The sequence below is a fragment of the Sus scrofa genome, chromosome 9 (genome assembly GCF_000003025.6).
Source record: "Sus scrofa isolate TJ Tabasco breed Duroc chromosome 9, Sscrofa11.1, whole genome shotgun sequence".
In the NCBI taxonomy this organism is placed as follows: domain Eukaryota; kingdom Metazoa; phylum Chordata; class Mammalia; order Artiodactyla; family Suidae; genus Sus; species Sus scrofa.
In genome coordinates, this window is record NC_010451.4 from 47,566,065 (window position 1) to 47,580,303 (window position 14,239).

At 36.0% G+C, this 14,239-nt stretch overlaps 1 protein-coding gene across 7 annotated transcripts in view; it reads left to right on the forward strand.

The window, feature by feature from the left end:
* ARHGEF12 (Rho guanine nucleotide exchange factor 12) overlaps positions 1–14,239 on the forward strand; it is a 146,469-nt gene that overhangs the window by 91,499 nt on the left and 40,731 nt on the right. For all 7 annotated transcript variants that reach the window (XM_021062986.1, XM_013979482.2, XM_021062985.1 and 4 more), the window contains 4 exons: positions 1,634–1,708; positions 11,709–11,801; positions 13,699–13,809; positions 14,107–14,205. In XM_021062986.1, the coding sequence (XP_020918645.1) occupies positions 1,634–1,708; positions 11,709–11,801; positions 13,699–13,809; positions 14,107–14,205 (378 nt within the window). The remainder of the gene's footprint in view (positions 1–1,633; positions 1,709–11,708; positions 11,802–13,698; positions 13,810–14,106; positions 14,206–14,239) is intronic.

The following is a 14,239-nucleotide window of genomic DNA, read 5'->3' on the forward strand; positions in this document are numbered from 1 at the left end:
GTGATTGTTAAGTTTGTAAAAGGCATTCAGATGATGTCAGCATGATTCCTTCGTTATAAATTTCTCCATTAAGCTTTTGTCTAATGTTTTTACCTGCCACTGATATCAGAATTCTTGTATCCATAATTTAATGGTTTCAAAAAGATATTATAATTTTGTCCTTCCTTCTGTATTTATTAGATGAAATTATTTTTATAAAGAAGAATTTTCTCTTACTAGCTGATAAATTACCACAGAATATAGCTTATGCAGGAAATTCAGGGTAAATATTTTATTGTTTTCCAAAGAATTGGTGCTCTAAGAAACTCCAAAGGTCTCTAATTTAGGGATATGTGCCCACGTGTGCTCAAATGTGTGTTCGTGTTTAATATTTTGAATTCATAGACCTTTTTTTTTTTTTTTCTGTCTATACCCACATTATGCATCTATTCCCAGGCTTGGGATTAAAGCCAAGCCACAGCAGTGACAACAGTGAATCCTTAACTGCTAGGCTACAGGGAACTCCTGAATTCATAGACTTGTAACATATTTGTGTATTACATTTCAGTCCATTGCAATTATTATTCTTTTTGATTCTTAAATTGTCCCCCTTTTTTGGCCATTGGGAGCCCCTTCATTGTCTTCTGTGTTCTTTGGACGTGAATTCCCAGTAACAGAGCTTTCTTGTTTTTTGGTGTGACAAATTTATTCTAGCTTTTTTTTTTTTTTTGCTTTTTATGGCCACAGAATATGGAAGTTCCCAGGCTAGGGGTCGAATTGGAGCCTAGAGCTGCCGGCCTACTCCAAGCTCATGGCAACCTTAACCTACTAAGCAAGGTCAGGAATCAAACCTGTATCCTCATGGATACTAGTGAGATTCGTTTCCACTGAGCCAAGACAGGAACTCCAAGGCTGTTCTAGCTTTATCTTTTTTATTTCTTGATTCAGAGCATCCATTTCTCCCAGGTAGGGCTTATGTTTGAAACTGCTGTTTTCTCTATCTTACGGTATCTTGGTATATGTTTAGGTAGCATGTATCTTCTATCTTAGCATTCACACAAAAATCTTTCATACCTCATTTTCAGCTGCTCTGAAGAATTGCTCCCATGCTTTTGGTGTTCCTTGACCCCCAAAATTGAAGTTCTGCATATCATATAGTTTATTTTTTATATTAGGTGATCCCAAACATACCATGTAAATTTTATAAAAATCCACACAACAGTTTCATTGACAGATGCCTATTTTCCTTCATATAAATAGGCCAAAATGCTTTTAACTTGGGTAGAAAGTAGAGTTTAGGACAGAGGGTGTTAGAGGAAATGGATAGAGTTCGATTTTTGACGTAATGAGTCTGAGATATGTAGTATATATACTTAGAGTTATTTGCTAGAAGTTACCCCAGGCCTAAAAATGAAATAAAACTATTCTATTGGTTCTGTAATGTCTTATCAACATAAAACTGAAAAGTAAGAGAATAAGTGACTTGCCAAAATCAGATGAAAAGTAGTGGAGTTAAATATTACATGAGAGGTATTTAGTAGTTTTAAATACAGATATGAAATTCAGAATGTTATTCTTTCATGCTGTTTTTCTTTATCCCTATTGAAATGAAATGAAATGAGCATCCTTATTTTTTTTTTTTTTTTTTCATTAGAGTCCCAAGAGTGGTCTGAAAGAGAGGATTTATCTAGAGGAAAACCCAGAGAAAAGTGAAGTAAATCAGGACACTGTGAGTATGAAATCCATGAAATGATAGTATTTTCTTTAGCTTTCCTTCTATGTAAGTGACAAATGTATTTGATATTTGTGTGTGTGTGTGTGTGTGTGTGTGTGTATTTTTTTTTTTTTTTGTCTTTTTGGGGCTACGCCTGTGGCATATGGAACTTTTCAGACTAGGGGTCAAATTGGAGCTGCAGCCCACATCAATGTGATATCTGAGCCGCGTCTGTGACCTGCAATATAGCTCACGGCAGCACCGGATCCTTAACACACTGAGCGAGGCCAGGGATCAAACTCACATCCTCATGGATAGTAGTCTGGTTTGTTACTGCTGAGTCACGATGGGAACTCTGAAAAAAATATTAAACTTACTAAAGGAAAAGGAACTTAATAAAGATTTGATAAATGGAGAACTATTCCATTTTTTGGTGGCCTTTTTTTTTGGTAATAAAATACCATAACATAAAATTTACTGTTTTAACCATTTTTAAGTTCATTGGCATTAACTTACATTCACATCGTTGTGCAACCATCACATCTATCTCTTGAACTCTTTCATCTTCCCTAACTGAAACTTGGTACCTATTAAACATTAACTCACCATTATTCTCTCTCTTCAGCCCCTGGCTACCACCATTTTACTTTCCGTCTCTATGAATTTGACTAGGAACTTCATATAAGTCGAATAATACAATATTTGTCCTTTCGTGACCAGCTTATTTCACTTAGCATAATGTCTTCATGGTTTATCAATGATTTACCATGTATCAGAATTTCCTTCCTTTTTAAGGCTGAATAATAATCCATTGTATTTATATACCAAATTTTGTTTATCCATTCATTTATCAGTGGACACTGGGTTGTTTCCACCTTTTGGCTGTTGTGAATAATGCTACTCTGAACATGGGTCTACAAATAAGTATCTGTTCAAGTTCTTCCTTTCGATTCCTTTGGGTATATACTCAGAAATGGAATTGCTAGTATTCTTAATTGAATGCTTTCAGCATTCTGATTTTATTTTCTAATTAGGACTTGTATACAGTTTCATAGTAAAAGATTTAACAGCATTTTTTTTCAATAAAATTTAATGAGAAGAGTAGCATTATCTTACATTTCTCTGGCTTAATATCAGAGAGCTGTATTCTCATATATGTTTCTCATTCAGTCTGTAGAAATATGTGTTTTTCTCATTTTAAAAAAATTTATTAAAGTATAGTGGAGGAGTTCCGGTCATGGCTCAGTGTTTAACTAACACAACTAGGAACCATGAGGTTGCTGGTTCAATCCCTGGCCTCGCTCAGTGGGTTAAGGATCTGGTGTTGCGGTGAGCTGTGGTGTAGGTTGCAGACTCGGCTTGGATCCCACATTGCTGTGGCTGTGGTGTAGGCCAGCAGCTGTAGCTCCGATTAGACCCCTAGCCTGGGAACCGCCATATGCTGTGGGTGCAGTCCTAGGAAAGACCCAAAAAAAAAAAAAAAAAGTATAGTAGATTTACAATTTTGTGTAAATTTCCGCTATACAGATTATTTTCCCATATAGGTTATCACAGAATATTGAGTAGAGGTCCCCTGTGCTTTACAGCAGGTCTTTGTTGACCATCCATTCCATATAAAGTAGTGTGCATATGCCAATCCCAAACTGCCAATCCATCCTTTCCCCCCATCTTTCCCCTTTGGTAACCATAAGTTTGTTTTCTGAGTCTGTCAGTCTGTTTCTGTTTCGTAAATAAGTTCATTTGTATCATTTTTTTTCTTTTAGATTCCACATGTAAATGATGTCATGTGTTTGTCTTTGTCTGATTTTCTTTACTTAGTGTGATAATCTCTAGGTCCAACCATGTTGCTGTAAATGGCATTATTTCATTATTTTTTATGGCTCAGTAATATTCCATTGTGTGTATGTATCACATCTTCTTTATTAATTTTTCTGTTGATGGACATTTAGGTTGCTTCCATGTCTTGGCTATTCTAAATAGTGCTGCAAGGAGCATTGGGGTTCATGTTTCTCTTTGAATTAAAGTTTTCTCTGGATATATGCCCAGAAGTAGGATTTCTGGACCATATAGTAGTTCTCTTTTTTTTTTCAAGGAACCGCCATACTGTTTTCTATAGTGGTTTTACCAGTTTACATTCCCACCAACAGTATAGGAGGATTCCCTTTTTTCCACACCCTCTCCAGCATTTATTGGTAGACTTTTTGATGATGGCCATTCTGACCAGTGTGAGGTGTTACCTCATGGTCATTTTGATTTGCATTTCTCTAATAATTCACAGTGTTGAGTATCTTTTCATGTGCTTCTGGGCCATCTATGTCTTTTTTAGAGAATTGTCTATTTAGATCTTCTGCCCATTTTTCAGGTGGGTTGTTTATTTTTTATCTTGAGCTGCATTAATTGTATATTTTGATTTTGGTCACTTTGCAAATATTTTCTCCCATTCTGTGGGTTGTCTTTTCATTTTGTTTTTTGTTTCCTTTGCTATGCAAAAGATTTTAAGTTTAATTAGATCCCATTTGTTTATTTTGTTTTTATTTTCATTACTCTAGGAGGTGGATCTAAAAAGATATTGCTACAATTTTTATCAAGAATGTTGTGCCTATGTTTTTCTCTTAGATTTTTTTCATAGTATCCAGTCTTACATTTAATTCATTTTGAGTTTATTTTTGTGTATGGTATTAGAGAATGCTGTTTTTTTTTCTTACATATAAATGTAGCTGTCCAGTTTACCCAGCACCACTTAATTAAATGTTTTCTCCACTATATATTCTTGCTTCCTTTGTCATAGATTAATTGACTGTAAGTGCATGGGTTATTTCTAGGTCTTCTATCCTGTTCCATTGATCTGAATTTCTGTTTTTTGTCAATACCACACTGTTTTGATGACTATAGTTTTGTAGAATGATGTGAAGTCAGGGTGCCTGATTTCTCCAGCTCTAATTTTCTTTCTCAGGATTGCTTTTGGCTATTTGAGGTCTTTTGTGTTTCCATAAAAATATCAAATATTTTGGTTCTAGTTCTGTGAAAAATGCCATTGGTGATTTGATAGGGATTGCATTGAATATGTAGATCTCCTTGGATAGTATAGTTGTTTCGGCACTATTGATTTTTCCAGTTCAAGAATATGGTATGTTTTTCCATCTGTTCGTGTTATCTTTGATTTCTTTCATCAGTGTCTTATAGTTTTCAGAGTACAGGTCTCTGCCTACTTAGGTAGGTTTATACCTAGGTATTTCGTTTTTTTTGATGCAATGGTAAATGGCATTGTTTCCTTAATTTTTCTTTCTGATCTTTTGTTGTTAAGGTATAGAAATGCAGGAGATTTCTCTGTATTAATCCTGCAACTTTACTGGACCCATTGATGAATTGTAATAGTTTCCTAATACCATCTTTAGAATTTTCTATGTATAGTATCATGTCACCTGCAAACAGTGACAGTTTTACTTCTTCTTTTCCAATTTGATTCCTTTTGTTTCTTTTTCTTCTAATTGCCATGGATAAGACTTCAAAACCTGTGTTGAAAAAAATGTAGCAAGGAGTTCCCATTGTGGCACAGTGATTAACAAATCCGACTAGGAACCGTGAGGTGGCGGGTTCTGTCCCTGGCCTTGCTCAGTGGGTTAAGGATCCAGTGTTGCCATGAGCTGTGGTGTAGGTTGCAGACGTGGCTCGGATCCCACGTTGCTGTGGCTCTGGTGTAGGCCGGCGGCTACAGCTCTGATTCGACCCCTAGCCTGGGAACCTCTATATGCCACAGGAAGTGGCCCTAGAAGAGGCAAAAAGACAAAAAAAAAAAAAAAAAAAATAGCAAGAGCAGACATCCTTGTCTTGTTCCTGATCTTAGAGGAAATGCTTTCAGCTTCTCACCATTGAATATGATGTTAGCTGTAAATTTGTCATATATGGCCTTTATTATGTTGAGGTAGCTTTCCACTAAGCCCGCTTTCTGGAGGGTTTTTAATCATAAATGGCTGTTGAATTTTTTCAGTAATTTTTTCTGCATCTATTGAGATGATCAATTGGTTTTTATTCTTTAGTTTGTTAATGTATATCATAATGATTGATTTGCAGATATAAAAAAAAGCCTTGCATCCAGGAGACAAATCCTACTTGATCATGATACACATTAGTTTGTTAATGTGTATCATAATGATTGATTTGCAGATATCAAAAAAAGCCTTGCATCCAGGAGACAAATCCTACTTGATCATGATGTGTTTAATATACTGTTGGATTTGATTTGCTAGTATTTTGTTGAGGATTTTTGCATCTATATATATCAGTGATATTGGCCTGTAAATTTTTTGTGTGTGGTATTTTTGTCTGGTTTATGTGGCCTCACATAATGAATTTGGGAGTGTCCCTTCCTCTGGAATAGTTTCAGAAGGATAGGTATTAACTCTTCTCTAAATGTTTGATAGAATTCACCAAGAATTTGTCTGGTCTTGGACTTCTGTTTGTTGGAAATTTTTTAATCACAGTTTCAATTTCAATACTTGTGATTGCTCTGTTCACATTTTCTATTTCTTCCTGGTTCAGTCTTGGAAGCTTGTGCCTTTCCAAGACTTTGTCCATTTCTTCTAGGTTGTCCATTTTATTTACATATAGTTGCTTGTAGTCGTCTCTTATTATCCTTTGTATTTCCTTGGTGTCAGTTGTAACTTCCCTTTTTCATTTCTAATTTTATTGAATTGAGCCCTCTCTTTTTTTCTGCAGGAGTCTGGCTGAAGATTTATCAATTTCGTTTATCTTTTCAAAGAACTAACTTAGTTTCATTGACCTTTTCTGTTATTTTCTTTGTCTCTGTTCTGTTTACTTCTGCTCTGATCTTTATGATTTCTTTCCTTCTACTAACTTCAGGGTTTTTTTATTCTTCTTTCTCTAGTTGCTTTAGGTGTAAGTTTAGATTGTTTATTTGAGATTTTTCTTGTTTCCTGAGATAAGATTTTATTGCAAAAACTTTCTCTTGGAACTACTTTTGCTACATTACGTAGGTTTTGGATTGTTGAATTTTCATTTTTTATTTATATCTAGGTATTTTTTGATTTCCTGTTTGATTTCTTCAGTGATCCATTGGTTGTTTAGTAGCATGATGTTTGGGTTCCAGGTGTTTGTGCTTTTTGCAATTTTTTTCCTATAGTTGATTTCTAGCCTCATAGCATTGTGGTAAGAAAATATGCTTGATATGATTTGTTTTCTTAAATTTACTGAGGCTTGCTCTGTGGCCCAGCATGTGATCTATCCTGGAGAATCTTCCATGTGCACTTGAGAAGAATGTATTCTGCTGCTTTGGATGGAATGGTATATAAATATTAATTAAGTCCATCTGGTCTACTGTGTCATTTAAGGCCTGTGTTTCCTTATTGATTTTATTTCTGGATGATCTGTCCATTGATGTTAAGTGGGGTATTAAAGTCCCTCAGAATTACTGTGTTACTGTTGATTTCTCCTTTTATGGCTCTTAGTATTTGCCTTATATATTGAAGTACTCCTGTGCTGGGTACATATATATATTTACAATTGTTTTATCTTCTTCTTGGATTGATCCTTTGATCATTATGTAGCTTCCTTCTTTGTCTCTTGTAACTGTCTTTATTTTATTTTATTCTTTTTACAGCTGTACCCATGGCATATGAAAGTTCCTGGGCTAGGGGCTGAATCAGAACTGTAGCTGCAAGCCTACATCACAGCCATTGCAATACTGGATCCAAGATATATCTGTGACATATGCCATAGCTTACAGCAACACTGGATCCTTAGCCCAATGAATGAGGCCAGGGATCGAATCTGTGTGCTCACTGAGACTACTTCAGGTGTCTTAACCCACTGAGCCGTAATGGGAATTCTTTGTCCTTATTTTAAAGTCTATTTTGTCTGATACGAGTATTGCTTCTACAGCTTTCCTTTGATTTTCATTTGCATGGAATACCTTTTTTCATCTCCTAAGTTTCGATCTGTTTATGTCTCTAGATCTGAAGTGAGTCTCTTATAGACAGCATATATATGGGTCTTGTTTTTGTATCCATTCAGCCAGTGTGTGTCTCTTGGTTGGAGCATTTAATCCATTCATATTTGAGGTCATTATCAGTATGGGTGTTCTTATTGCCATGTTGTTAACTGCTTTGGATTTGTTTTTGTAGGTCTTTTTTCTTCCCTTCCTATTTTGTTCTCTTCTTTTGTGGTTTAATGACTATCTTTAGTGTTGTGTGTTGATTGTTTTTTCTTCTTCTCTGTGTGCATCTATTGCAGATTTGGGTTTGTGGTTACCCTAAGGTTTTGATATACAGTCTCCATATATACAAGATTGTTTTAAGCTGATATCTTAATTTCAAATGCCTTTCTAGTATCTTGCATATATACTCTCCTCTTCTCATGATTTCTGGTTTTGATATCATATTTCTCTGTGGATAATTTCCCACCTTTACTATATGTTTGCCTTTACCAGAGCTTTCCCATTCATAATTCTCTTTTTTCTAACTGTGGCCTTTTCTGCCTGGAGAAGTTTTTTTAGCATTTGTCGTAAAGCTTGTTTGGTGGTAATGAATTCTCTTAGCTTTTGTTTGTTTGTAAAACTTTTGATTTCTCCATCACATCCAAATGAGAGCCTTGCTGGGTAGACTATCTTGGTTGTAGGTTTTTTCCTTTTAACACTTTAAATATTTTGTACCACTCTCTTCTGACCTGCAGAATTTCTGTTGAAAAATCAGCTAATGAACTTATGGGGAATTCTTTGTATGTTACTTGTTGCTTTTTCCTTGTTGCTTTTATTATTTTCTCTTCATCTTTAATTTTGGTCTATTTGATTAATATGTGGCTTGGTATGTTCCTTCTTTGGTTAATTTTGTATTGGTCTCTGTACTCATCCTGGATTTCAATGAGTGTTTCCTATGTTAGGAAAGTTTTCAGCTATTATCTCTTCAAATATTTTATCTATCCCTTTCTCCTTCTTTTTTCCTTCTGGAACCCCTATAATGCAAATGTTGGTACATTTAATGTTGTCCCAGAGGTCTCTTAAACTGTCTTCATTTGTTTTCATTCTTTTTTCTTTATTCTGTTCCATGGCAGTGATTTCCACCAATCTGTCTTCCAGCTCACTTATTTGTTCTTCTGCCTCATATACTCTGCTATTGATTCCTTCTAGTGTATTTTTCATTTCAGTTATTTTATTGTTCATCTCTGTTTGTGCTTTAAAGCTTCTAGCTCTTTGTTAAATGTTTGTTGTAATTTCTTGGTCTGCGCCTCCAATTTTTCCCCAAGATCTTGGATCATCTTTACTATCATTACTCTGAGTTCTTTTTTCAGTAGGTTGCCTGTCTCCACTTCATTTAGCTCTTCTTATTGGGTTTTGTCTTATTCTTTCATCCAGAACATATTTATTTTTCTGCCATCTCATTTGGCTAATTTTCTGTTTTTGGTCTCCCTTCCATAAGCTGCAGCACTATAGCCCCTCTGCTTTTGTTATCTACCCCTGGCAGGTAAAGTTGATCCAGAGGTTTTTGCAGGCTTATTGGTGGGATGGACTGGTGCCTGCCTGCTGGTAGTAGAGCTGAGTCTTGTTCTTCTGGTGGGCAGGGCCATGTTGTGGGGTGTGTTTAGAAGGAGCTATGTGCCCAGGATGCCCTTTTAGGCAGGCTGTCTGCTGATGGGTCAGGCTGTGTTCCTACCTTTTTGGGTTTTTGGCCTGAAGCATCTCAGCACTGGAGCCTGCAGGCTCTTGGGTGGGGCCAGGTCTCATTTCCAAAATGGCAACCTCCCGGGTGGTGGGTAGCTCATGCCAATGATTATTCCCTGGAGCCTCTGCCTCCAGTGACCTGCCCCCACGCTGAGCCACAACCAACCCCTGCCTCCTCAAGAGACCCTCCAAAACCTTCAGGTGGGTCTGATCCAGACTCCTATGGAGTCACTACTTTGCCCTGGGACCCAGTGCATGTGAAACTCTGGGTGTCCTCTAAGAGTACAGTCTCTGTTTTTCCCAGTCCTATGGAGCTCCTGTACTCAAGCTCCTCTGGCCTTCAAAGCCAAATGCTCTGGAGGGCCTCTTCCTATGCCAGACCTTCAGGCTGGGGAACCTGACCTGAAGGTTCAGAACTCTCACTCCTGTGGGAGAACCTCTGAAGTATAGTTATTTTACAGTTTGTGGGTCACCCACCTGGCAGGTATAGGATTTGACTATACCACAGAAACACTCCTCCTACTTTCTCTTTGTGGCTTCTTCTTTGTTTTTAGGTATATCTTTTTTGGTAGTTCTCCATCTTTTTTGTTTTTCAGCAGTTCATTGTGATTTTGGTGTTTTTGTGAGAGGAAGTGGCTCCAGTTCTACTCTACCACCTTGTCTAATAGTATATTGTAATTCATATATTATTAGCAACAGAAGGACTGTTGAAAAATAAGAAACATCATATCAGCTATAAAATCAAAAGTTGTCTCACTAATATGCTAAAAATATTTTTGTTTCACCTGATTTTTTTTTTTAATTATTAAAGCCTTGGAGTTTAAAAAAACAAGAGTAGGAGTTCCTATCATGGCTCAGTGGAAATGAATCTGACTAGAATCCATGAGGTTGCAGGTTCAATCCCTGGCCTCACTCAGTGGGTTAAGGGTCCAGTGTTGCCCTGAGCTATGGTGTAGGTCACAGATGTGGCTTGGATCTGGCATTGCTGTGGCTGTGGCATAGGCCGGCAGCTGCAGCTCCAATTGGACCCCTAGCCTGGGAACCTCCATATGCTGCAGGTGTGGTCCTAAAACAAAGGAAAAAAAACAAAGTAAAAGAAGCAGAATCAAATTAGGAAATGCAAACAATAGAGTCAAAATACAATTAAGGAAGAAAAATTTTAGCTATGCATTATTCGTTTAATTTTTAACTTGGGTCCATATACATAGTTTCAACTGTAACTACTATGTAGATGACTCCCAAATCACTACAGCCTCACTCTCTGCTCAACTCCAGATCCTACACATCAGCTGCTGCCAGATTTAAGCCAAATTCATTCTCTTCCTATTTGTTCCAAATTTTGTCTTTCCCTTAATACTGTATAGTCATTGATTTCAGTACTTGTGGTATTCAAACATTCCATATTTTTTACATTATACACTAATTCCCTACACTGCCTTTTGCATGCCGAATCTGACTTTGTAAGTGAATTGACACGTGGATGAACTATTTGCTAACCTACAATTTATTTTTACAGTCTTATTATCATTGTTTCTATAGCAGTGTTTGTGTGATTACTTGAAAATTTTATTGCATTATGCCTGTGATTTTTCAACCAGGAGTGATTTTGTCCCCCAGGGGACATTTGGCAATTTCTGGAAGCATTTTTGATTGTCGTCACTGGGAGGCTGCTTCTGGCATCTAGTGGGTGTGTAGAGGCCAAGGATGCTGCTATGCATATTACAATGCATAGGACAGCCCCCACAACAAAGAATTATCTGGCCCTCAAATGTCAACCGTGCCAGGGTTTAAAACCCCTGAATTATGTACTTATGAAAATGAATTTCAAATGAAAAATAGAGTTCAGTGACTGCTTTCAATTATGTGACATTAATAGAAATCTTTGTATTAACCTCTCTGCTAAAGTTGTCTTATTTCTACTCTCATTTTTTCCTTTGTCCTATTGTCACCCATTCACTTTTCTTAATCTGACTTTTTAAAATTGTAATTATTTATGTAATCCAGCTTTATTTCTTTCTCTAACAAGGTTTAGCTATGTATGATAATAAATGAAGTATACAGAGAGGGATTAGAATCAGATAACCAAGGCTAAAACAAAATGTGTTTATTATTTTCAGGAAATATTCCCCCCCAAAAAAATGATCAGTACTCTTTGGTTTTCTTTGCTGAAGCAGTTATTAGCCTTGAAAATGTGAAAACCACTTTGAAAATTAAATATCTAAAGAAAATAAATAAAAGGAAATCCAATCATGTAAAATCATGTCTTTCAGATGGTTTGGTTTTATTCTCTTTCTGAAATTGACTGCCAGATAACTTTCTGTTCCTTTTCTCTGAATGTTACAGGACACGCAGTCACTTATTGGGAGTCCCTCTACCCGTATAGCACCTCATATTATTGGAGCAGAGGATGATGACTTTGGTACTGAACATGAACAGGTGATGACTTCTTTTCTAAAAATAAAGCAAAGCAATTATTTATTTTCTGAAATGTTTGATTTCTTACAGAAAATGCACACTTTTTGGAGAATAAAGATTTGAAGCTAAAAATTTTAGAACTAAGATTAATTGGCTAATTGCTCATTTTAGCTTTGACCAATAGAAATGGCTTTATGTTTAAAGCTGATAAGAAGTCATTGATTTATACCTAATAAGTACTTCTTCTTGGGAGAGGGGGATGTTACAAATTTTTGAAAATTTCAAATTCCAGTTGTTTATTGATGGTATATAGGAATATGATTGGCTTTGTTTTCATCCTTGTATTCCATGATCTTGTTAGTAAACTCACTGCTTCTAAGAGCTTTTCAAAATAACTTTCGAGGACTTTCCACATACTTGGTCATGAATAGAGACAGTTTTTATTTCCTTGTTTCCAATATGTTTATCTTTTATTTCTTTTTGTCTTTTTTTTTTTTTTTTTTTTTTTTTTTTTTTTTTTTTTTTTGTATTTTCTAGGGCTGCACCCATGGCATATGGAGGTTCCCAGGCTAGGGGTCCAATTGGAGCTGTAGCCAATGGCTTATGCCAGAGCCACAGCAACGTGGGATCCGAGCCATGTCTGCGACCTACACCACAGCTCACAGCAACACCACTGAGTGAGGCCAGGGATTGAACCTGCAACCTTATGGTTCATAGTCAGATTCATTAACCACTGAGCCACGATGGGAACTCCTATCTTTTATTTCTTGTTCTTACCTTTATTGCACTAATTAGGGTTTCTGGTATGAGGCTGAATTGGTGTGGTGAAACAGGACATCCTTGCCTTATTCTTGATCTTAGGGAGAAAGCATTCAGTCTTTTATAATTATGATATTAGGTATACATTTTTATAGATAATTTTTTTTAGATCAAGAAAGTTTCCTTCTGTTGCCAGTTTGATAAGAGTTTTGGGGTTTTTTTGGGTCATGAATGGATGTTGAGTTTTGTTGAATGAGACGATCTTTTTTTTTTTTTTTTAGTCCCTTAATGTGGTAAATTATATTGATTGATATTATTAGCTTGTTGAAACAGCTTTGCATCCTGGGATAAATTCCAGTTGGTCATAATGTATTTTCTTTGTTATAATATTGTTGGATTCAACTTGCTGCTGTTTTCCTAAGGATTTTTGTATCTTTTTTATGGGGGATATAGTAGTTTTCTTTTTTTGTAATGTCTTTAGTTTTGATGGTTGGCTAATGCTGGACTCCTAGAATGAGTTGGGAAGTGTTCCTCCTCTTGTATTTTCTGAAAGTGATTATATAGAATTAATATTGTTCATTTAGATTAATTTATATGATTCTAGGTCATCTTAAGTTTATTGCTGTTTTCTGTATTCAGTGTAGTTTGGAAATATACAAGTATTCTAGGAGTTGTCTTCTTTAAATCATACAACTCCATTTCCTACCAACATTTCTGTAATCAGTCCAAAAGGAAAGGAAGACAGCTACTTTGTTATTAGACCAAAAGGCCTTCCCTTATATTTTTAGAAGTGTTGTTAAACTGTTTTTTGCATACTGATTTGTAGACATGTGAACTCCTTGGTAATCATCTTCTAGACTTGGATTCTTCCACGATGGAATTTCTTCCAACCTATCCCCAAGAGATTATGAATTTTCAAAGGAAGACATTCCATAGCCTATGTTGTTAATAAATTCCAGTGAAAATTTTTTTTAATCTGAAATTTTTTTAGGGTAGGTCAAAGTGAAATTTGGATTGTTATGCTTAATTGAGCTGATATTACATTTTGCATGTGTGTGTGTGTGTGTGTGTGTGTGTGTGTGTATATATATATATACCTATAATGCCTATATATATATATATAGGCATTACTCTGATGTGTAATTATTTCTTTTTCTAGATCAATGGGCAATGCAGCTGTTTCCAGAGCATTGAACTGCTAAAATCTCGCCCTGCTCACTTGGCTGTTTTCTTACACCATGTAGTTTCACAGTTTGACCCTGCAACACTGGTAATCTATTTTATGATTTAGCCAATTCAGAGTTCTTACATTGATACACATACCAAAAATCTTTTCACTTCAGCAAGATGAGTGGACAGACTTCTTTCAGTTTTCCAAAGATAAAAGGATAGATATGAAAAATGATTAAAATGTTACTAATTTTTTAATAGCCTTGGTTATATGGTAATAACTGCATTGTTTATGGTGACCTACTTGTTCCAAGCATTCCTACTCAGTGAGGATCTAGCAGATTGCACTTTTCATGATTTCCGCCCTTCCCACCCCCATATCCTTCTCTCCTTTCAGCTCTGTTATCTCTATTCGGACCTGTATAAACAAACCAATTCTAAGGAGACTCGTCGTGTCTTCCTTGAGTTTCATCAGTTCTTCCTGGATCGATCTGCAGTAAGTTACCAAGTTAATATTATCTTTGCTTTAA